This window comes from Lissotriton helveticus, chromosome 10 (genome assembly GCF_964261635.1).
Source record: "Lissotriton helveticus chromosome 10, aLisHel1.1, whole genome shotgun sequence".
In the NCBI taxonomy this organism is placed as follows: domain Eukaryota; kingdom Metazoa; phylum Chordata; class Amphibia; order Caudata; family Salamandridae; genus Lissotriton; species Lissotriton helveticus.
Genome location: NC_136071.1, coordinates 46,149,101 through 46,171,615, shown reverse-complemented (window position 1 = coordinate 46,171,615; position 22,515 = coordinate 46,149,101). Strand labels below are relative to the sequence as shown.

Genomic DNA, 22,515 nt, shown 5'->3' with positions numbered 1-22,515 from the left:
AGCTTGATTCCAGTGGCATGGAGAGCACGGGACTCACGTCTGAGCATACCCGTCCCACTCCGGGGTGACAAATGCAAAAAGAACAGTTGATGCACAGATGTAGAACAATGTCATACATTCACCCCAGTACAGAGATCTGGGCCTAAATCCATAGTATTTTTGCTCACCATGCCAGTCCAGTATGAACCCAGCCATATGCAAATCAGTCTGACCCTGTGCCCCATGGGAACAGTCCAGCCCAGACTGCCAAGCCAGGTCATCCCTGGACTGGAAACAAGCTTCCTAGGACCTGTTTCGGGGTTTCGCCCCTCATCAGCCAGGATAGCTTGATTCCAGTGGCATTGAGAGCACGGGACTCTCGTGTTTCCCCTAGCATGATGACAGTAACGAGCCATGGGGTCAAATGGCATTGAATAATAATAAAAAAGCGAAGTGATTTGACTAACCCACTCAACTAAGTATAGCGAAGCTTCCGGCACGATGCTCTAGCCAAATTCAGATTTGAAGGTGCCTCCACAAAAGTTGTCATGGCGCTATATGATAACCTGATAGCCCAGGAGAGGGTGTCTGACACTTTCTCCGCGCCCATTGACCCCTGACGGGCATGGGAGAGGCTGCTGGGGTGGTTTACTGTAGCTTAACAGGGTTTAATCTACTTCAAAATGTGAACATCTTTAAATATGTCTCTCGTTGTTCTTTTGTAGCCTTGTATTAACCACATCCATATTGTGATAGGAATATTTCATAACTTGAGTATGTATGTGCAATGTGCTGTGTTTTTACATCATAAGACATACTCTCTGTTATTTCAGCTTGTTGTTCCCCTGTACGACAGATATCTAATTTAAAGGTCTAATAAAAATATTTAATATAATAAAAAACAGTGTAGTAAATACAGCAGTCCTACCTTCCATAATTTCACCAAGAACAGCTTTAGGCCAAGCTTCTCTCACATACAGAACAGGCGCAGCCCGGGCAGCAGAAGGACAAGCTTCTCTCGCATACATAACAGGCGGAGCCCGGGCAGCAGAAGGACAAGCTTCTCTCACATACAGAACAGGCGCAGCCCGGGCAGCAGAAGGACAAGCTTCTCTCGCATACAGAACAGGAGCAGCACGGGCAGCAGAAGGACAAGCTTCTCTCGCATACAGAACAGGCGCAGCACAGGCAGCAGAAGGACAAGCTTCTCTCACATACAGAACGGGCGCAGCACGGGCAGCAGAAGGACAAGCTTCTCTCACATACAGAACAGGCGCAGCACGGGCAGCAGGAGGACAAGCTTCTCTCCCATACAGAACAGGCGCAGCACGGGCAGCAGAAGGACAAGCTTCTCTCACATACAGAACAGGTGCAGCCCGGGCAGCAGAAGGACAAGCTTCTCTCACATACAGAACAGGCGCAGTCCAGGCAGCAGAAGGACAAGCTTCTCTCACATACAGAACAGGCGCAGCCCGGGCAGCAGAAAGACAAGCTTCTCTCACATACAGAAGAGGTGCAGCCCGGGCAGCAGAAGGACAAGCTTCTCTCACATACAGAACAGGCGCAGCACGGGCAGAAGAAGGACAAGCTTCTCTCTCACATACAGAACAGGCGCAGCACGGGCAGCAGAAGGACAAGCTTCTCTCACATACAGAACAGGCGCAGCCCGGGCAGCAAAAGGACAAGCTTCTCTCACATACAGAACAGACACAGCACGGGCTGCGAAGGACAGGCTTCTCTCTCACGTACAGAACAGGCGCAGCCTGGACAGCAGAAGGACAAGCTTCTCTCACATACAGAACAGGCGCAGCCCGTGCAGAAGAAGGACAAGCTTCTCTCACATACAGAACAGGCACAGCACTGGCAGAAGGACAAGCTTCTCTTGCATACAGAACAGACACAGCCCGGACAGCAGAAGGACAAGCTTCTCTCACATACAGAACAGGCGCAGCCCGTGCAGAAGAAGGACAAGCTTCTCTCACATACAGAACAGGCACAGCACGGGCAGAAGAAGGACAAGCTTCTCTCACATACAGAAAAGGTGCAGCACGAGCAGCAGAAGGACAAGCTTCTCTCATACAGAACAGCGCAGCACGGGCAGCAGAAGGACAAGCTTCTCTCACATACAGAACAGGCGCAGCCGGAACAGCAGAAGGACAAGCTTCTCTCACATACAGAACAGGCGCAGCACGGGCAGCAGAAGGACAAGCTTCTCTCACATACAGAAGAGGCGCAGCAGGGACAGCAGAAGGACACGCTTCTCTCTCACATACAGAACAGGCGCAGCCCAGGCAGCAGAAGGACAAGCTTCTCTCACATACAGAACAGGCACAGCACGGGCAGAAGAAGGACAAGCTTCTCTCAAATACAGAACAGACGCAGCCCGGGCAGCAGATGGTCAAGCTTCTCTCACATACAGAACAGGCACAGCACGAGCAGAAGAAGGACAAGCTTCTCTCACATACAGAACAGGCGCAGCCCAGGCAGCAGAAGGACAAGCTTCTCTCACATACAGAACAGGCACAGCACGGGCAGAAGAAGGACAAGCTTCTCTCACATACAGAACAGACGCAGCCCGGGCAGCAGAAGGACACGCTTCTCTCACATACAGAACAGGCGCAGCCCGGGCAGCAGAAGGACAAGCTTCTCTCACATACAGAACAGGCGCAGCCCGGGCAGCAGAAGGACAAGCTTCTCTCACATACAGAAGAGGCGCAGCACGGGCAGCAGAAGGACACGCTTCTCTCACATACAGAACAGGCGCAGCCCGGGCAGAAGGACAAGCTTCTCCCACACATACAGAACAGGCGCAGCCCGGGCAGCAGAAGGACAAGCCTCTCTCACATACAGAACAGGCGCAGCCCGTGCAGAAGAAGGACAAGCTTCTCTCTCACATACAGAACAGGCGCAGCACGGGCAGCAGAAGGACAAGCTTCTCTCACATACAGAACAGGCGCAGCCCGGGCAGCAAAAGGACAAGCTTCTCTCACATACAGAACAGACACAGCACGGGCTGCGAAGGACAGGCTTCTCTCTCACGTACAGAACAGGCGCAGCCCGGACAGCAGAAGGACAAGCTTCTCTCACATACAGAACAGGCGCAGCCCGTGCAGAAGAAGGACAAGCTTCTCTCACATACAGAACAGGCACAGCACTGGCAGAAGAAGGACAAGCTTCTCTTGCATACAGAACAGACACAGCCCGGACAGCAGAAGGACAAGCTTCTCTGACATACAGAACAGGCGCAGCCCGTGCAGAAGAAGGACAAGCTTCTCTCACATACAGAACAGGCACAGCACGGGCAGAAGAAGGACAAGCTTCTCTCACATACAGAAAAGGTGCAGCACGAGCAGCAGAAGGACAAGCTTCTCTCATACAGAACAGCGCAGCACGGGCAGCAGAAGGACAAGCTTCTCTCACATACAGAACAGGCGCAGCCGGAACAGCAGAAGGACAAGCTTCTCTCACATACAGAACAGGCGCAGCACGGGCAGCAGAAGGACAAGCTTCTCTCACATACAGAACAGGCGCAGCCCGGACAGCAGAAGGACAAGCTTCTCTCACATACAGAAGAGGCGCAGCAGGGACAGCAGAAGGACACGCTTCTCTCTCACATACAGAACAGGCACAGCCCAGGCAGCAGAAGGACAAGCTTCTCTCACATACAGAACAGGCACAGCACGAGCAGAAGAAGGACAAGCTTCTCTCACATACAGAACAGGCGCAGCCCAGGCAGCAGAAGGACAAGCTTCTCTCACATACAGAACAGGCACAGCACGGGCAGAAGAAGGACAAGCTTCTCTCACATACAGAACAGATGCAGCCCGGGCAGCAGAAGGACAAGCTTCTCTCACACATACAGAACAGGCGCAGCCCGGGCAGCAGAAGGACACGCTTCTCTCACATACAGAACAGGCGCAGCCCGGGCAGCAGAAGGACAAGCTTCTCTCACATACAGAACAGCGCAGCACGGGCAGCAGAAGGACAAGCTTCTCTCTCACATACAGAAGAGGCGCAGCCCAGGCAGCAGAAGGACAAGCTTCTCTCAAATAGAGAACAGGCCCAGCCCGGGCAGCAGAAGGACAAGCTTCTCTCACATACAGAACAGGCGCAGCCCGGGCAGTAGGAGGACAAGCTTCTCTCACACATACAGAACAGGCGCAGCCCGGGCAGCAGAAGGACAAGCTTCTCTCACATACAGAACAGGCGCAGCCCGGGCAGCAGAAGGACAAGCTTCTCCCACATACAGAACAGGCGCAGCACGGGCAGCAGAAGGACACGCTTCTCTCACATACAGAACAGGCGCAGCCCGGGCAGCAGAAGGACAAGCTTCTCTCACATACAGAACAGGTAGAACACCTGCAGCAGCACTGCAAGTGTCCTTCATATACAGAACAGGTGCAGCACAGGCAGCAGAAGTATAAGCTTCACTCACATACACAGCAGGAACATAATAGGTGGGGTGTATGTCCAAATATCGACAACAAAAATATTATCCTATAAAAATATAATCTCTAAAATCTAGACCATCACAATCCACAATATCATGAATGTGTATAGACACACACGCGGGCACACACACATACACACACACACATCCATGTACCTTGAAGATATAAATATATATTTTCACAATACAGAGATGTGGAGTTAACGACAGTTAACGTATTCTTAGCTTCACAACACTGTGATAGTCAATATTCTGCATATGATTTTTGTAGGAGTATATTTAATATCTCATATGTTGGTATACACTCCTACACACACACAGCTGGAATGATACAAACAGCAGCTGTGGTGCAAACCTCCTTACTCCACTCATCAAGCACCAGAACAGGTTCAACACAAGAGGCAAGAGTGCAAATTCTCTTTATGCACGCGCTCGCTCACCTGCTGCAGTTAACAGGAAGTGAGAGAAGCTTGCGTTTTGTAGCCGCTTGCTCAGCAGTTTAGCAAAGGTGCTATGGGCCCTAATGCAAGCAAGAAAAATGCCCCCTCCCCTGTCTTTTGGCTGGGTAGTGAAAGACAGCCAAGATCGGGGTGCAGTGGGTTCCTGTTGCCGAATGGCCTTGGTGCCACTGCACCGGCTGCTCCGATAGCCGCACCCATGTGTTCGGTGGTGACCCGTCTGGACAGTGGCAAACCCAGCTCCAGTCTGTGCTAGGGAGGTGGGCAGTGCACCATGCTGGTCTGAGTTCCCACTCCATATCACCAGGGTGACATGAACTGATCTTTGACCGCGGCGATCTTTTTGTCCATACGTTGTTGCAACGGAATGCATGACACGCATATTTACAACATGGCGGGGAATACTCTCGCCTTGCTGTAAATATGCATAGATAATTATTTTAGGTAATATTTTGTCCTGGTGAAGCTCAACTGCAGAAATGGTCAATTGACCCCCTGAAACCAACGTTATCTTAGCCACATGTCTGTAATAAATCTATTGTTTAGCTGATGCATGTCACAGATGCTGCTGTAATATGTTTCTCATTGAAATGTTGACCAGCTGTCAAATACAAAGATATAAAGTAAGAAAAATAAAATATAAAAAAGATTTTAATTTCTTATAAAGGGAGAATCAAGTAGGCAAACAAGGCATAATGTGGATATATATTTTGAATACAATGCAGCAGTTACAGCTGGGATAGGGGAACAGATGCCTTAATGACAGAAACTGCACCCGGAAGTAGAGAGGTAACCTTGGGGCCCGCCCACACAGAATTTCATGGGACGATAAACAACAAAACACTGCTGGACCTGGTCCGCGAAGAAGTCTGTCCTGGAAAGCAGACAGTCAGCCAGTTTTCTGCTCGCCCACCCTGCATTGCCTGCCCCTTGCAGTCCCAGCAAAGACATGTATTTACAGTCGGCCAGTTCATACAGTGCCCTCTGCCTCAATGAAGCACACAGCAGAGGGCGGGCTTCCTTGAACAAAATGGCGCCTGTCGACCCCGTTGGATGTCTCTGCACGCGCCTCGGAATCAGAACACCCACAGCAGAATGGTCCTTTTAGCAACTAACTAAAAACGTTGGATGGGTATCCAGCCAGAAATGAGAGTCAAACAGCGGATTTTGTTACGCAATAGATTTTAGGGACCCGGTTCGAAAGTAGTGAGAATTGGGGTTCCGCATGAAAAGTTAATGTCACTACAGAAAAAAGATGCCCCCCCCTTCTTGCTTGGTTGGTTTAGACCTCTCCATTGTGCTAATGATTGGAGGGTCCTGTTGCTTCTCGAGGAGGCAGGAATTGGTGATAAGTGTCCTGGCACTGCCAGGGTGCCCACTGCTACCACAGCGAGTGGCGAGGCGTGATTTATGGCGTGGCTGACTTCCTGTATAGACACCCGCGTCGTGGGCTTGGAAGGGCGAGAAAATCCTTACCCAAAATGACATAACTTGACAGATCTGAAAGTTTTGTTTTTAGTCTTTCCCAGCTCTTGCCTGCAAAGAAATCACAAAACAACATTTCATAGTGAATCCTGCTCCGAAGCCGTGGTGTTTCTAAAACCCGGGACCCCCACCACAGAGAAGGAGTAACGCAATAGGTTGTGCAAATGCATGAATAGGTGGGATGACGGCAGATTAGATGATGTCAGGCAGCAGTTTCGCGCCACGTGTGCCTCTCGCACCTGCTCGATCCATCTCTTTTCCAGTTGGTGGGTAGACCAGGGTTCACCGGAAGTCCTGAGTGGGCGCTAGGGGTTCTTGGATGCCGGTTCATGGTAGAAGGTGCACCAAAGGCTGATGGTCTTGCCGCCTGAGTACCAGTCGGACAGAGCTAGGGTCATGTATCCCTACCAGCTAGTGGAGCAATAGTCTCTCTTCTTTAAGGCACTGAGTTTGTTGACTCGGATCCTGAGTCGCGGCGTTCCTTGCTGACTCGCTGTGCGTTCTGAAAAGTACACTCTGGTCTACTGAGTGGAAGCGGCTCGGTGTGCATCACCCATTGGCAATGTTGAGGGAAGGCAGTAGATTTTACAAATTGAAGGGAAATAAGGCACTGAAAGAAGAAACACTTATTCGTTTAAGTTAAGTTGTTGTTGGTTGTTAAGTGTTAAGCAAGGTAGTTGGTCCACCTCATCCAAATCAGCTTCTCTTCTCGTCCAGTTTTGAAGGCGTGATGACTGCCTTGCCTACGAAGGCAAGCGCGGCTGCATCTCTTGTGGCATCCAAGGTCTTGGCCTGCGAGGAGCAAGACTCAGGTGAGAGCACGCCTGCCTCGTGCATCGTCTATAGAGCAGAAATCCATCAACCCAAGACCCATGTACTTCATGTGTCTTCGATTACCATGAGGCTCGGGAAAGAGTTAGTTCCTCAAGGTTCTGGTACCATTAGCCCAAGGCAGACACAATCCCAGAGGAGCTATGGTGGCCATAGGCCAGGCCCATCTGGGGATGAAGGGGAGTCGGAGAGGCCAGTAGGTGCGATGGGTGGCTGTACGGCACTAGGTGGCTCATGGATGACATGTGGCTGGAAAGCACCATTTGGCTCATGGAGTGCACTGATTGGTCGTCAGTGAGGGGCTTGTACAGGTCGTAGGAGCCTTCCGAAGTCTTCTTCTTCTTAGACTTGCTGGAGACTTTGCGGTTCCGGGTCTGGATCCCATCCTTCTTCATGGTCAGCGGGCGGTTCACCTGCAAAAGACAACTCAAATCAATATTTACCTTGGCAATCTTCTAAGACTAAGAGATGCAGTGCATCCAGCCAGCCAGGGTCCACCTCTGCCTCCAAGGCAACCGTTAGCGTCTAGGGAGAGGGCAAGTAGTGATGGTGGACTAAGGTGAGAACCTCCTGCCAGACTGTCACTCTCCATCACTCCATTATGGGCCATATGTATCAAGCAAATTCGCATTCCCAAATGGCGAAATTCGCAGAATTTCGGCGTTTGCGAATGCGAATTTGCAAATTGGTATGTATTAAGTAAAATCTGGTGCAAAACAAGGAATCGCAAAATTTGCGATTCCTTATTTTGCAATTGCATTTAAGGAATCGCAAATTTTGCGATTCCTTAAATGCAATGTATGAAGCAAAAAAAAAAATGCAAATTGTCCTTAAGGAATCGCAGATTACCACCAACTTCAAGTTGGTGGTAATTTGCGAATTCCGTGAAAAATGCAAATTTTTGCATTTTTCAAAGTGCCATGTGACGCACATACATGCCCTTAAGGCATGTATGTGCGCCACATATGCACCCATGCTTATTTCAGGGGTGCAACAGGGTGTCCTTTGGACACCCCTGCACCTTTCAAATTATTCTCAATTTGCTATTCTCAAATTGCGAATCGCAAATTGAGAATAACTTCCCATTCATTCCTATGGGCCTCCTGGCCCATAGAAATGAATGGGAAAGTATTCCTTAATTGTGATTCACAATTTGCTAATCGCAATTAAGGAATACTAAGAATTCGCAAAAATTGCGAATTTGTACATACATCCCAATTTGCGATTCTGAAATAGCGATTTCTAAAAAATCGCTATATCAGAATCGCAACTCAGGTTGATGATACATATGGCCCTATATCACCTCCCAGAAAGCTCAGAGACAGACTGATGGTGACCAACATGACTCCGAGAGAGACATTAAACTTACGAGAGCAGCGCGCCAAAGCCAAGAGCTATCCGAGACAGGCACCACTGCTACTGGAGCTCTACCTGGGCATTGCACCCAAAGCCCTCTTGGAACCCTAACTTTCTATCACTCCACTCATTTACCACCTCCCAGAATAGATAGTGAAAACTTTAAGAGAGACTTTAAAACTAGGATAGCAGCTGCCAGAGGAAGGGATCTCTGGTACAGCAGCACCATCCGTGCCCCAGGAGATGGCATGCCAGCCTGAGGTTCCCTTGGCAGCCTTGTCGCTCTCTATCATTCCCTTATGCCACCTCCCACATTACACTATTAAAAAATTGGGGGGACGCCCAATACTCACAGCAGCTCTGGGGCTAACAAAATATCCACAAAAGAAAGGGTGAGTGCAGGAGAACCTTCTTAGTAACAATAATTTTCCCAAGCAAAACTAATTTGTTTGAGTTACCAACTCAATTAATTGTGGTGACATCAATTCAGAAAATAATAAATCCATATATTTTCAGACCCAATTGTTGGCGCTGCTTTATTTTCTTTGTATTTTTTTTAAATTATGAAATGACACAATAAACAATTATCAACGCCACAAATGTACATAGACATTCCCAGTCAACAAAAAACAAATTACAGGTCAATCTTGGCTTCTCCCGACCACATCTTTCAAACTAGAATTAACTAATACATTGGTTGGACTAGTCGTCCTTTACTGAGGTTTGAGAACCAACCAAACTATAATACCTGGGGACACACAATGTTTTCCATATATCTCCTTAGGACATTCCCCATCAAAGAAAAGTTAAATCCTAATTTCCCACATTACAGGCAGACATAATATATATAAATTTTTTGTAGTTTTATATTGTGCAAACTCGACCCAAAAGTATCCGTGTGCTTTACATGAACACCAGTTACCTAACACAAGGACACTTTCATTTCTTGGTAGGCATGGGGAGATTAAGTGATTTGACCAGAGTCACATGATGCTGAGCCGACGCTGAGACTCGAACCTGGATCCCTAGTCACAAAGTTGGCAGCTCTTACCTTAGGTCACGTGAGAGGGAGAGGGACTTTAAACCCAGTACAGCTGAATCAAAGAGAAAGCCACCCCAGTCAGCGCCTGGCCCTTCACCACACATTGGGCCTCATTCACCGAACTAACTTAAGACTAAATCCTAAACTTACTACTATTATGGTATTCACAGAAGACACTTACTCATTTTGGTATTCACAGAAGGCACTTAATCATCAATGAGTAAGTGCCTTCTGTGAATACCAAAATGAGTAAGTGCCTTCTGTGAATACCAACATGAGTAAGTGCCTTCTGTGAATAACGAAATGAGTAAGTGCCTTCTGTGAATACCAACATGAGTAAGTGCCTTCTGTGAATACCAACATGAGTAAGTGCCTTCTGTGAATACCAACATGAGTAAGTGCCTTCTGTGAATACCAACATGAGTAAGTGCCTTCTGTGAATACCAACATGAGTAAGTGCCTTCTGTGAATACCAACATGAGTAAGTGCCTTCTGTGAATACCAACATGAGTAAGTGCCTTCTGTGAATACCAACATGAGTAAGTGCCTTCTGTGAATACCAACATGAGTAAGTGCCTTCTGTGAATACCAAAATGAGTAAGTGCCTTCTGTGAATACCAAAATGGTAGTAAGTTTAGGATTTTGTCTTAAGTTAGTTCTATGAATCGGGCCCACTGTGTGGTGCCCTCAGCGCCCCCCCCCTCCCCCCGCCCTGCCTCTAGCCGTCCCCAATAGTGTTTACCTAGTGGGCAGTGTAGCAGCTGTTCCTGCTTACTCCTCTTGCTTTTACAAAAAATTTGACTTTTTCTGTCCTTTGTTTCTTATTTAAATTCTCAGCTATTAATGACTTCATACACCCAATCAGGGTAATTGACACTCTTTGTAAAACACTTGACCATTGGTCCTTTTAGATCCTCAGTATTTGGTATGAGGGTCAGTGCTTCAGATGCTGGGTAACTCATGCAAAGCCTCAGGTGACCCTCTGATGGTGTTGGCCAGGCCTGTCATACCACAGATGACGTCAGTATTGGATGATGCCATTAGTATGTTACCACTCACATTGTGCAGCTTGTAGTAGAGGCCGCAGGCGTTGCACACGGGCTCCCCGCTGGCGTTGCGCCTCCACAGCGTGGTGGTGGTGGTGTGGCAGTTGGTGCACTGGGTGCCGGCTCTCTTGCTCACAATCTGGAGGAAACACAACAGATAAAACGAAAGCAGTTACAACTAGGTTTATTGTCGAGACTTTCAGGGAGCAGGCGTCTGGCAAGGGGAAATTGTTGAAGAAGAGCTCAGAGGAGCTGCAAATCCTTTACTCTAGCACCAGGATGCCTCCTTCGAGGTAGCTGTGCGCTATAAAAAAATGTATTGTATTGTATGGTAAATCAACAGTTGTCTAATGAGGACTGTGCAGTGCTTTAAATGAGCAGGTGCTATCAGGTACCATACACACATTTTTCATGTGCAAGAGAGAGTACAAGCACTTCCCACAGGGGGAGCAATCCTTTAATCGAAGAGTACCAGCACTTCCCAGAAGGGGAGCAATCCTTTTAATCGAAGAGTACCAGCCCTTCCCAGAAGGGGAGCAACACTTTTAATCGAAGAGTACCAGCACTTCCCACAGGGGGAGCAATCCTTTTAATCGAAGAGTACCAGCACCTCCCAGAAGGGGATTCAGAAAAGGGGGTGGTGATGAACAGAGTGTCTGAATTAAGCAGACCACTCTTACCCAGTCCAAAGATCAGGGCTTGATCCATCACCGTTATTTAGCTCACTGCCCCATCCCAGCTCAGAACCTGGCTATATGCAAATTAGTCTGTCCCTGGCCCAGTGCATCATGGGAACAGGGCAGACCAAACTACCAAGCCAATTCCTCACCAGAAAGGAGACAAGCTTCCGGGGACCGGTTTCTGGCATTTCAGCCGTCGTCGGCCCGGCTTGCTTGAATCCTGATGGAGCAGTGAGCAAGGGACTCATGTCTGAGTATACCCTGCCACACCTATAGTGGCCAAAAACGATTCAGAAAAGGGGGTGGTGATGAACAGAGTGTCTGAATTAAGCAGACCACTCTTACCCAGTCCAAAGATCAGGGCTTGATCCATCACCGTTATTTAGCTCACTGTCCCATCCCAGCTCAGAACCTGGCTATATGCAAATTAGTCTGTCCCTGGCCCAGTGCATCATGGGAACAGGGCAGACCAAACTACCAAGCCAATTCTTCACCAGAAAGGAGACAAGCTTCCGGGGACCGGTTTCTGGCATTTCAGCCGTGGTCGGCCCGGCTTGCTTGAATCCTGATGGAGCAGTGAGCAAGGGACTCATGTCTGAGTATACCCTGCCACACCTATAGTGGCCAAAAACGATTCAGAAAAGGGGGTGGTGATGAACAGTGTAAGAATTGGCTTGGTAGTTTGGTTTGCCCTGTTCCCATCATGCACTGGGACAGGAACAGACTAATTTGCATATAGCCAGGTTCTGAACTGGGATGGTGCAGTGAGCTAAAAAACGGTGTTGGGGGGAGGAGCCTAGCTCGAGAGCGTAATGGCCGCATTTTAGCTCGGCTCCGTCGGCCCTCCGGCTAACCTCGAATATCCTGCAATATATCCTGTACTGCGACGATACTTCACTACAGAATTTGGAATTTAAAGACCCACTCTTACTCACCGTCTGGTCCGGAGGCTCCTGCGTGCTGTGGGTCCGCAGCTGTGCCCTCGGTGAGATTGGGGCCTCCGGGCGCTCGAGACCGGGACCTCGCCTGTGGGACCCGACCGGCGGTGCAGAGATTGCCGGCCCCGGCCGCGAGAGTGAGCCACTGGTGGGAACCGTTGTGTGTATGCCCCGGCGATCCTGAGCCGGCCCCGATTTCTGGACCGTGCGGCTGGAGGGGGACGAGATGTGTTGGGAGCTGACTGTGTGAAGGGGTCCCTTCGCCTTTGTCCTGTCCGGCAGCCCTGGACCCCGCGCCTGGCTCTCGCCTGTGGGGCCTGCCACTGTTCGGAGGGGCCCCCCCCCCATCGAGCGCCTGCCCGTCCTGTGCCGGTGAGGCCGTTGTTGGGAGCCTCCGGAGGTCTGTAAAGTCCTACATTTGGGAACTGTTTGGGGGCCCACGGTGGAGTGTGGGGCGGCGAAACTCACAAGATGGCTACCAACAACGTGGGGGGCGATCCGCTCTGCACCGACGCTCCTTGCTGGCCGGATTGTGCGGAGGCCTGGGCGTGTACTCGAGCGCCCACGCCCGGAGATGTCCTGGACGCCTTGATGTCCTTGTACGCTGTCTTGGCCCCCGGTGCTTCTACCGACCCCATGCGGCCCGCCGCCATTTTGGGTCGCCGCTCTTTCATGCACCCCTATCGTCCTGATGCCTCCATTGCTTCGCCCCCTTCGGCTGCGCCAGGAGTTGCTGCTGTTGTTCTTCGGCTGCTTGATGGGCCGGTGGCTTTTGAACCTCTGCTTTCTCACCGCCTGGACTTCGAGGACTTCTACACGACGCGGAGATCTGCTCCTTCCCGGACGACTGGGAATTATGGTGGGCCGCTGTTTGCTCCCGCTTCGATGGATTCGAACTTTTGTCCTGGAGGGGTACCTTTGTATTGTCGAACTGCGCACCTGGACTCCGGCTTGCTTTTGCCTGCCCTGTCGTTGCTGCTACAATTGACTTGCTTTATTGACTTTTTGTATTCCCTCCGTGCGGTGGCTCTCCCTAACCTACATCACTGCCGTAACTCTGGTCAACATTACGATTATTCTGTGCTGGGTGGTCCGCTCCATATTATCCTTTATTGGGTTGGTTTCGTGGTTAGGAAGGGTTGGGGGTAAGTTGCACAACATGATAGTTTGCTGGTTTACCTGCCCGTTGCACTGATGCTTGTATTCCCGACATTGTGAAACGTTAAAATTCCTCCTCCTCCCCCTCCCTGCGGGTTTCTGCTGTATGTGAAGGTGTAGTACTGATTTGATACTTATTCATTTGTTGGTCGGGGTAGGGTCGTAGCCGAATGTGTTTGTTCATATCCTCTGGCTCCTCCCTCACATTTTATTTTTTTTTGTTTCATGTTCCCTCTCCTCCTCTTTTTGTCTCCTTATTCTACTTTCTTTCTTTACTATATTTAGGGTTTCGGATTAGGGCGACAGGCACGCTGTTTGGAGGGTAGGCCGTAGCCTTCTGCAGGGGTGCGGGGTGGGACGGGTGGGCGGGGTCTTTCAGATGTTTTCTTTTTGGTTCTATGGCCCTTTTCTATCCCTTTAAGCGGTGCCGCTTCTGTCCTCGCTTCTCTGGCATGAGTGGGTTGGGGTCTGTTGCTATGCCACTTTTATCGGTTTCGATGCTCCGTCGCGACTGCCATACCCTTCTTCTCGCCAGCTCTCCACTTTCTTCTGTACTATTAGCCGCGGGATGCCTGGCCCGGGGTGGCGCCCATCTTGCACGATTGTGTTTCTCCTTTTATATTTCTTTTTCTTTATTCCTCCCTTTTTTTCCCTTCCCCTGTTCTTGCCCTTCTTGGTTTCCTCCCCTCTGTTTCCCCCCTATTTTTCCCCCTTTCCCTCCCCCTCTCCCCTTCCCCCTACCCCCCCCCCTCCTTCCCCCCCCCCTTTTTTCCCAGGCTCGTATGGAGAGAAATAGGTTCCGTTCGTACAGTCTATCCGCTCCCCTTGCCTTTGTTAGCGTGTTATTGGGTGGGGGGCATGAGATGCTGGTAGTACTTGTATGCTTATCCACTATATTTTGCGTTTGTTTTGTGCTACGATCGACTCGTGTCTTTACATCCTCCCCCCCCCCTCTTCCCGTTTTGGCATGGGTGTATTCCTGTTTATTGGTTTTTCCCGTATTTATGAGTCTGCCATGAGCCTTGTCCCCTTATTATAAAATGGACCTCATTGATCCTGATATTGGGCCGTTAATGTCGCTGATCCCATTCCTAGCATTGTTTAAATATGTTTGCCTGCCTGCCAGCTGGCCTTGTGTCGCATATTTTGACTTTTGATTGTCTTTGACTTGTGGCCGGCCGGATTGGTTGTAGGCCCACGCATGTTTATCCTATTGATGCAAATAAAGGTCTTCAAAAAAAAAAAAAAACGGTGTTGGATCTAGCCCTGATCTCTTGACTGGGTGAGAGTATTCTGCTTAATTCAGAAACTCTGTCCATCACCACCCCTTGTTGTTAAAAATTTTGTCCGCCCTAAGCGTGGAAGGGTATACTCAGATTTGAGTGCCTTGCTCATTGCACCATCAGGATTCAAGCAAGCCGGGCTGACGACGGCTGAAATGCCAGAAACCGGTCCCCGGAAGCTTGTTTCCTTCCCAGTGTAAGAATTGGCTTGGTAGTTTGGTTTGCCCTGTTCCCATCATGCACTGGGACAGGAACAGACTAATTTGCATATAGCCAGGTTCTGAACTGGGATGGTGCAGTGAGCTAAAAAACGGTGTTGGATCTAGCCCTGATCTCTTGACTGGGTGAGAGTATTCTGCTTAATTCAGAAACTCTGTCCATCACCACCCCTTGTTGTTAAATATTTTGTCCACCCTAAGCGTGGAAGGGTATACTCAGATGTGAGTCCCTTGCTCATTGCACCATCAGGATTCAAGCAAGCCGGGCCGACGACGGCTGAAATGCCAGAAACCGGTCCCCGGAAGCTTGTTTCCTTCCCAGTGTAAGAATTGGCTTGGTAGTTTGGTTTGCCCTGTTCCCATCATGCACTGGGACAGGAACAGACTAATGTGCATATAGCCAGGTTCTGAACTGGGATGGTGCAGTGAGCTAAAAAACGGTGTTGGATCTAGCCCTGATCTCTTGACTGGGTGAGAGTATTCTGCTTAATTCAGAAACTCTGTCCATCACCACCCCTTGTTGTTAAATATTTTGTCCATCCTAAGCGTGGAAGGGTATACTCAGATGTGAGTCCCTTGCTCATTGCACCATCAGGATTCAAGCAAGCCGGGCCGACGACGGCTGAAATGCCAGAAACCGGTCCCCGGTAGCTTGTTTCCTTCCCAGTGTAAGAATTGGCTTGATAGTTTGGTTTGCCCTGTTCCCATCATGCACTGGGACAGGAACAGACTAATTTGCATATAGCCAGGTTCTGAACTGGGATGGTGCAGTGAGCTAAAAAACGGTATTGGATCTAGCCCTGATCTCTTGACTGGGTGAGAGTATTCTGCTTAATTCAGAAACTCTGTCCATCACCACCCCTTGTTGTCAAATATTTTGTCCACCCTAAGCGTGGAAGGGTATACTCAGAGGTGAGTCCCTTGCTCATTGCACCATCAGGATTCAAGCAAGCCGGGCCGACGATGGCTGAAATGCCAGAAACCGGTCCCCGGAAGCTTGTTTCCTTCCCAGTGTAAGAATTGGCTTGGTAGTTTGGTTTGCCCTGTTCCAATCATGCACTGGGAAAGGAACAGACTAATTTGCATATAGCCAGGTTCTGAACTGGGATGGTGCAGTGAGCTAAAAAACGGTGTTGGATCTAGCCCTGATCTCTTGACTGGGTGAGAGTATTCTGCTTAATTCAGAAACTCTGTCCATCACCACCCCTTGTTGTCAAATATTTTGTCCACCCTAAGCGTGGAAGGGTATACTCAGATGTGAGTCCCTTGCTCATTGCACCATCAGGATTCAAGCAAGCCGGGCCGACGACGGCTGAAATGCCAGAAACCGGTCCCCGGAAGCTTGTTTCCTTCCCAGTGTAAGAATTGGCTTGGTAGTTTGGTTTGCCCTGTTCCCATCATGCACTGGGACAGGAACAGACTAATTTGCATATAGCCAGGTTCTGAACTGGGATGGTGCAGTGAGCTAAAAAACGGTGTTGGATCTAGCCCTGATCTCTTGACTGGGTGAGAGTATTCTGCTTAATTCAGAAACTCTGTCCATCACCACCCCTTGTTGTTAAATATTTTGTCCACCCTAAGCGTGGAAGGGTATACTCAGATGTGAGTCCCTTGCTCATTGCACCATCAGGATTCAAGCAAGCCGGGCCGACGACGGCTGAAATGCCAGAAACCGGTCCCCGGAAGCTTGTTTCCTTCCCAGTGTAAGAATTGGCTTGGTAGTTTGGTTTGCCCTGTTCCCATCATGCACTGGGACAGGAACAGACTAATTTGCATATAGCCAGGTTCTGAACTGGGATGGTGCAGTGAGCTAAAAAACAGTGTTGGATCTAGCCCTGATCTCTTGACTGGGTGAGAGTATTCTGCTTAATTCAGAAACTCTGTCCATCACCACCCCTTGTTGTTAAATATTTTGTCCACCCTAAGCGTGGAAGGGTATACTCAGATGTGAGTCCCTTGCTCATTGCACCATCAGGATTCAAGCAAGCCGGGCCGACGACGGCTGAAATGCCAGAAACCGGTCCCGGTAGCTTGTTTCCTTCCCAGTGTAAGAATTGGCTTGGTAGTTTGGTTTGCCCTGTTCCCATCATGCACTGGGACAGGAACAGACTAATTTGCATATAGCCAGGTTCTGAACTGGGATGGTGCAGTGAGCTAAAAAACGGTGTTGGATCTAGCCATTAAAGTCATATGGACCTACGCGCAGCGTCCACGCGCTGCGGCCGCGCCAAAGGTGCGCCAAAGGTAAGCCCGTCTATGCCCGTCCGCGCCTGGACCGCGCCCAGCACCAGACCCCCTGGTCCCCGCAACCCCCCTCCTCCCGCATCACGTACGACGCCTCTTCCCTCTCAGCCCTTAACACCGGACGACCACCAATCTGTTACCAAGCTGCACCCGGCCGCACCCATGGACCTTTCACCTGCACTTCCTGCAAATTCGCCTGCATTAGGACCCTGACCAAACCCACCAACATCAAACAGAATGCCGACACCAACCATCTGAAATGCATCCTACTCAACACCCGTTCAGTCCACAGTCATGTCGTCCAACTTTGGGATCTACTCGACTCTACATCCCCAGACGTCGCTTTCCTCACAGAAACATGGATGAACTCCTCTTCAATACCCGACATCGCCATAGCCATCCCTGACGGCTACAAGATTTTCCGTAAGGACCGAACCAACCATATAGGAGGAGGCATTGCCATTGTTCATAAAAACACCCTCCGCATCTCGACCAGTTCCGATGACATCCTCACAACCGCCGAACACCTCCACTTCCAGATCCACATCAACCCCAAGACCACACTCAGAGGTACCCTCCTCTACAGACCTCCCGGACCCCGCACACAATTCAGCGAAGACATCACTGACTTCATCAGCCCACACGCCCTCCCCTCCGAGGACTACATCCTTCTAGGCGACTTCAACTTCCACCTAGATAAGAACAACGACAGAAACACCATCACCCTATTAGACAACCTTGCCAATCTCGGACTCAAACAACTCGTTAACACCCCCACCCACTGTGCCGGTCACACACTCGATCCAATCTTTACTTCCAGCAAATACGTCTCCTTCAACCACACCACAGCTCTCCATTGGACAGACCACAGCTGCGTGCACTTCAACTACAAAAAGACTACGTCCCAAAACCAGCTTCAACAAATTCCCCGCAGGAACTGGAACAAAATCACCACTGAGCAACTTTTCACATCGCTCCACCAATACCCTCCTACCCATTCATCAGACCCAAACCAAGCAGCTACCAACCTTGCTCAATGGATCACCCGCTGTGCTGACGAGTTAGCACCTCTGAAAAACAACCCTACCAAGTTAAACCTCAAGAAAGCCCCCTGGTTCAATGATGAGCTTAAGAAATCCAAGAAGACATGCCGCATCCTCGAGAAAGCCTGGAAAAGCAACCCATCCACCGAAAACCTAGCCACTTTCAAGAACGCCACCCGTAAACACCATCAACTAATACGCTCCACTAAGAAATCAGCTTTTAATGATCGACTCGATAACAACGCTCACAGCAGTAAGGAACTGTTCAACATAGTAAAATAATTCACCAACCCATCAGCCGGCACCAATGACATCACTCCCTCCCAGCAGCTCTGCGACTCCCTAGCTTCATTCTTCCACAACAAAATCGCTGACATACACAACAGCTTCACAAAACAACCGGTTGACCAGTCCACCCCACTCACCTCAGAACATAATCTCCCCCCTAACAACCTTCGTACCTGGAAACCAGTCACCACTGAAGACACCACCGCCTGATGAACTCGATCCACTCAGGATCGCCAACCGACCCATGCCCCCACCACATCTTTAACAAAGCAGACTCAATCATCGCTCCCCACCTTCGCGACATCATCAATAGCTCCTTCAACTCTGCCACTTTCCCGGAAAACTGGAAACACGCCAAACTCAGCGCCCTCCTGAAGAAACCCACAGCAGACCCCAATGAACTTAAAAACTACCGTCCTATCTCGCTCCTCCCCTTCCCTGCCAAAGTCATCGAGAAAGCTGTCAACAGTCAACTCGCCGCCTTCCTCGAATCCAACAAATCCCTCGACATATCACAATCCGGATTCCGAGCCAAACACAGCACCGAGACCGCCCTCATCGCAGCAACAGACGACATCGGTAAACTACTGGACAATGGTGAAACAGCTGCCCTCATCCTAATTGACCTCTCCGCAGCCTTCGACACAGTCTGTCATAACACCCTCATACACCGCCTCAGAAACATAGGAATTCAAGGAAAAGCACTGGACTGGATCATCTCATTCCTCGCAGGAAGAACACAGAGAGTCCGCCTCCCCCCTTTCAGATCAGAAGCCACCGAAGTCATCTGCGGCGTACCACAAGGATCTTCACTCAGTCCCACACTATTCAACGTATACATGAGCCCCCTCGCATCCATCGTTCGCAAACATAACCTCAACATCATCTCTTACGCAGACGACACCCAGCTGATCCTCTCCCTTACCAAAGACTCAAACACCGCCAAAATCAATCTACACGAAGGAATGAAAGAAGTGTCCGAATGGATGGAGACCAGTCGCCTTAAACTGAACTCGGACAAAACGGAAGTACTCATATTAGGATCATCCCCCTCCGCTTGGGATGACTCATGGTGGCCTCCGGCCCTGGGAAACGCCCCCAAACCTACGGACCACGCACGTAATCTGGGATTCATCCTAGACTCTTCCCTATCGATGACCAGACAAGTCAACGCAGTCTCCTCCTCATGCTTCAACATCCTATGCATGCTCAGAAAAATCTTCCGCTGGACCCCCATCGAAACAAGAAAAACAGTAACCCACGCACTGGTCACTAGCAGGCTAGACTACGGGAACACCCTTTATGCCGGAACCACAGCCAAACTACAGAAAAAACTCCAACGTATCCAAAATGCTTCTGCTAGACTCATTCTAGACATCCCCCGCAGAGCTCACATATCCAGTCATCTGAAAGACCTCCACTGGCTCCCCGTCAACAAAAGAATTACGTTCCGTCTCCTCACCCACGCACACAAAGCACTATACGATCTAGGACCCGAATCCCTCAATACACGCCTCTCCTTCTACACCCCCACCCGCAAACTCCGTTCGTCCAACCAAGCCCTCGCCGCTATACCGCGCATCCACAGGGCCACCATGGGGGGAAGATCTTTCTCCTACCTTGCGGCCAAAACCTGGAACTCCCTCCCCACACATCTCCGCCTTACTCAAAACCACCTCTCCTTCAGAAAACAACTCAAAACCTGGATATTTGATACATAACCCCCCCCCTCCTCCCACAAGCGCCTTGAGACCCTATGGGTGAGTAGTGCGCTATACAAATGCCAAACTTGAACTTGAACTTGAGCCCTGATCTCTTGACTGGGTGAGAGTATTCTGCTTAATTCAGAAACTCTGTCCATCACCACCCCTTGTTGTTAAATATTTTGTCCACCCTAAGCGTGGAAGGGTATACTCAGATGTGAGTCCCTTGCTCATTGCACCATCAGGATTCAAGCAAGCCGGGCCGACGACGGGTGAAATGCCAGAAACCGGTCCCCGGAAGCTTGTTTCCTTCCCAGTGTAAGAATTGGCTTGGTAATTTGGTTTGCCCTGTTCCCATCATGCACTGGGACAGGAACATACTAATTTGCATATAGCCAGGTTCTGAACTGGGATGGTGCAGTGAGCTAAAAAACGGTGTTGGATCTAGCCCTGATCTCTTGACTGGGTGAGAGTATTCTGCTTAATTCAGAAACTCTGTCCCTCACCACCCCTTGTTGTTAAATATTTTGTCCACCCTAAGCGTGGAAGGGTATACTCAGATGTGAGTCCCTTGCTCATTGCACCATCAGGATTCAAGCAAGCCGGGCCGACGACGGCTGAAATGCCAGAAACCGGTCCCCGGAAGCTTGTTTCCTTCCCAGTGTAAGAATTGGCTTGGTAGTTTGGTTTGCCCTGTTCCCATCATGCACTGGGACAGGAACAGACTAATTTGCATATAGCCAGGCTCTGAACTGGGATGGTGCAGTGAGCTAAAAAACGGTGTTGGATCTAGCCCTGATCTCTTGACTGGGTGAGAGTATTCTGCTTAATTCAGAAACTCTGTCCATCACCACCCCTTGTTGTTAAATATTTTGTCCACCCTAAGCGTGGAAGGGTATACTCAGATGTGAGTCCCTTGCTCATTGCACCATCAGGATTCAAGCAAGCCGGGCCGACGACGGCTGAAATGCCAGAAACCGGTCCCCGGAAGCTTGTTTCCTTCCCAGTGTAAGAATTGGCTTGGTAGTTTGGTTTGCCCTGTTCCCATCATGCACTGGGACAGGAACAGACTAATTTGCATATAGCCAGGTTCTGAACTGGGATGGTGCAGTGAGCTAAAAAACGGTGTTGGATCTAGCCCTGATCTCTTGACTGGGTGAGAGTATTCTGCTTAATTCAGAAACTCTGTCCATCACCACCCCTTGTTGTTAAATATTTTGTCCACCCTAAGCGTGGAAGGGTATACTCAGATGTGAGTCCCTTGCTCATTGCACCATCAGGATTCAAGCAAGCCGGGCCGACGACGGCTGAAATGCCAGAAACCGGTCCCCGGAAGCTTGTTTCCTTCCCAGTGTAAGAATTGGCTTGGTAGTTTGGTTTGCCCTGTTCCCATCATGCACTGGGACAGGAACAGACTAATTTGCATATAGCCAGGTTCTGAACTGGGATGGTGCAGTGAGCTAAAAAACGGTGTTGGATCTAGCCCTGATCTCTTGACTGGGTGAGAGTATTCTGCTTAATTCAGAAACTCTGTCCATCACCACCCCTTGTTGTTAAATATTTTCCTCCCAGAAGGGGAGCAATCCTTTTAATCGAAGAGTACCAGCACTTCCCACAGGGGGAGCAATCCTTTAATCGAAGAGTACCAGCACTTCCCAGAAGGGGAGCAATCCTTTTAATCAAAGAGTACCTAGAACTTCCCACAGGGGGAGCAATCCTTTTAATCGAAGAGTACCAGCCCTTCCCAGAAGGAGAGCAGCACTTTTAATCGAAGAGTACCAGCCCTTCCCAGAAGGGGAGCAACACTTTTAACCGAAGAGTACCAGCACTTCCCAGAAGGGGAGCAATCCTTTTAACCGAAGAGTACCAGCACTTCCCACAGGGGGAGCAATCCTTTTAACCGAAGAGTACCAGCACTTCCCAGAAGGAGATCAATCCTTTTCATTGAAGAGCACCAGCACTTTTCAGTAGCAAACAGACACTGGGAGATAACAAGTGCCAGGACTTCTGTGTTTACATTTGAAGCAGAGGCTTGGCTCTGGTGAGACCATAGGCCAGAGGGGACTCGGCTGCATGAACATTGAGCAGTATCTCACAAGAGTTTAGACCTAAAAGATGGGTGACTTGCATAGCCCGCCTCTGTGCCATCTTTAGAGTTCAAGGCCTTTTTTTTTTATTTTTTTATTTTTTAAAAGTTTTTATTAATTTAGAAATCAAAGCAGTCATACATACATCAAAAATCATTACAGTCTGCATCCGCATCCGAATCCTAGAGTAATAAGGCATGGTCGTATTAACATATGTCATATTAAC

The 22,515-nt window shown here is 49.6% G+C and overlaps 1 protein-coding gene across 1 annotated transcript in view; it reads right to left on the bottom strand.

Moving 5' to 3' along the window:
- Positions 1-6,665: 6,665 nt before the first annotated feature.
- GATA1 (GATA binding protein 1) overlaps positions 6,666-22,515 on the bottom strand; it is a 124,269-nt gene continuing 108,419 nt past the window's right edge. Inside the window, exons 5-6 of the mRNA XM_078664728.1 lie at positions 10,661-10,786; positions 6,666-7,616 (exon numbers count right to left, since the gene is read on the bottom strand). Of these exons, the coding sequence (XP_078520854.1) occupies positions 7,314-7,616; positions 10,661-10,786 (429 nt within the window). The 3' untranslated portion in view covers positions 6,666-7,313. The remainder of the gene's footprint in view (positions 7,617-10,660; positions 10,787-22,515) is intronic.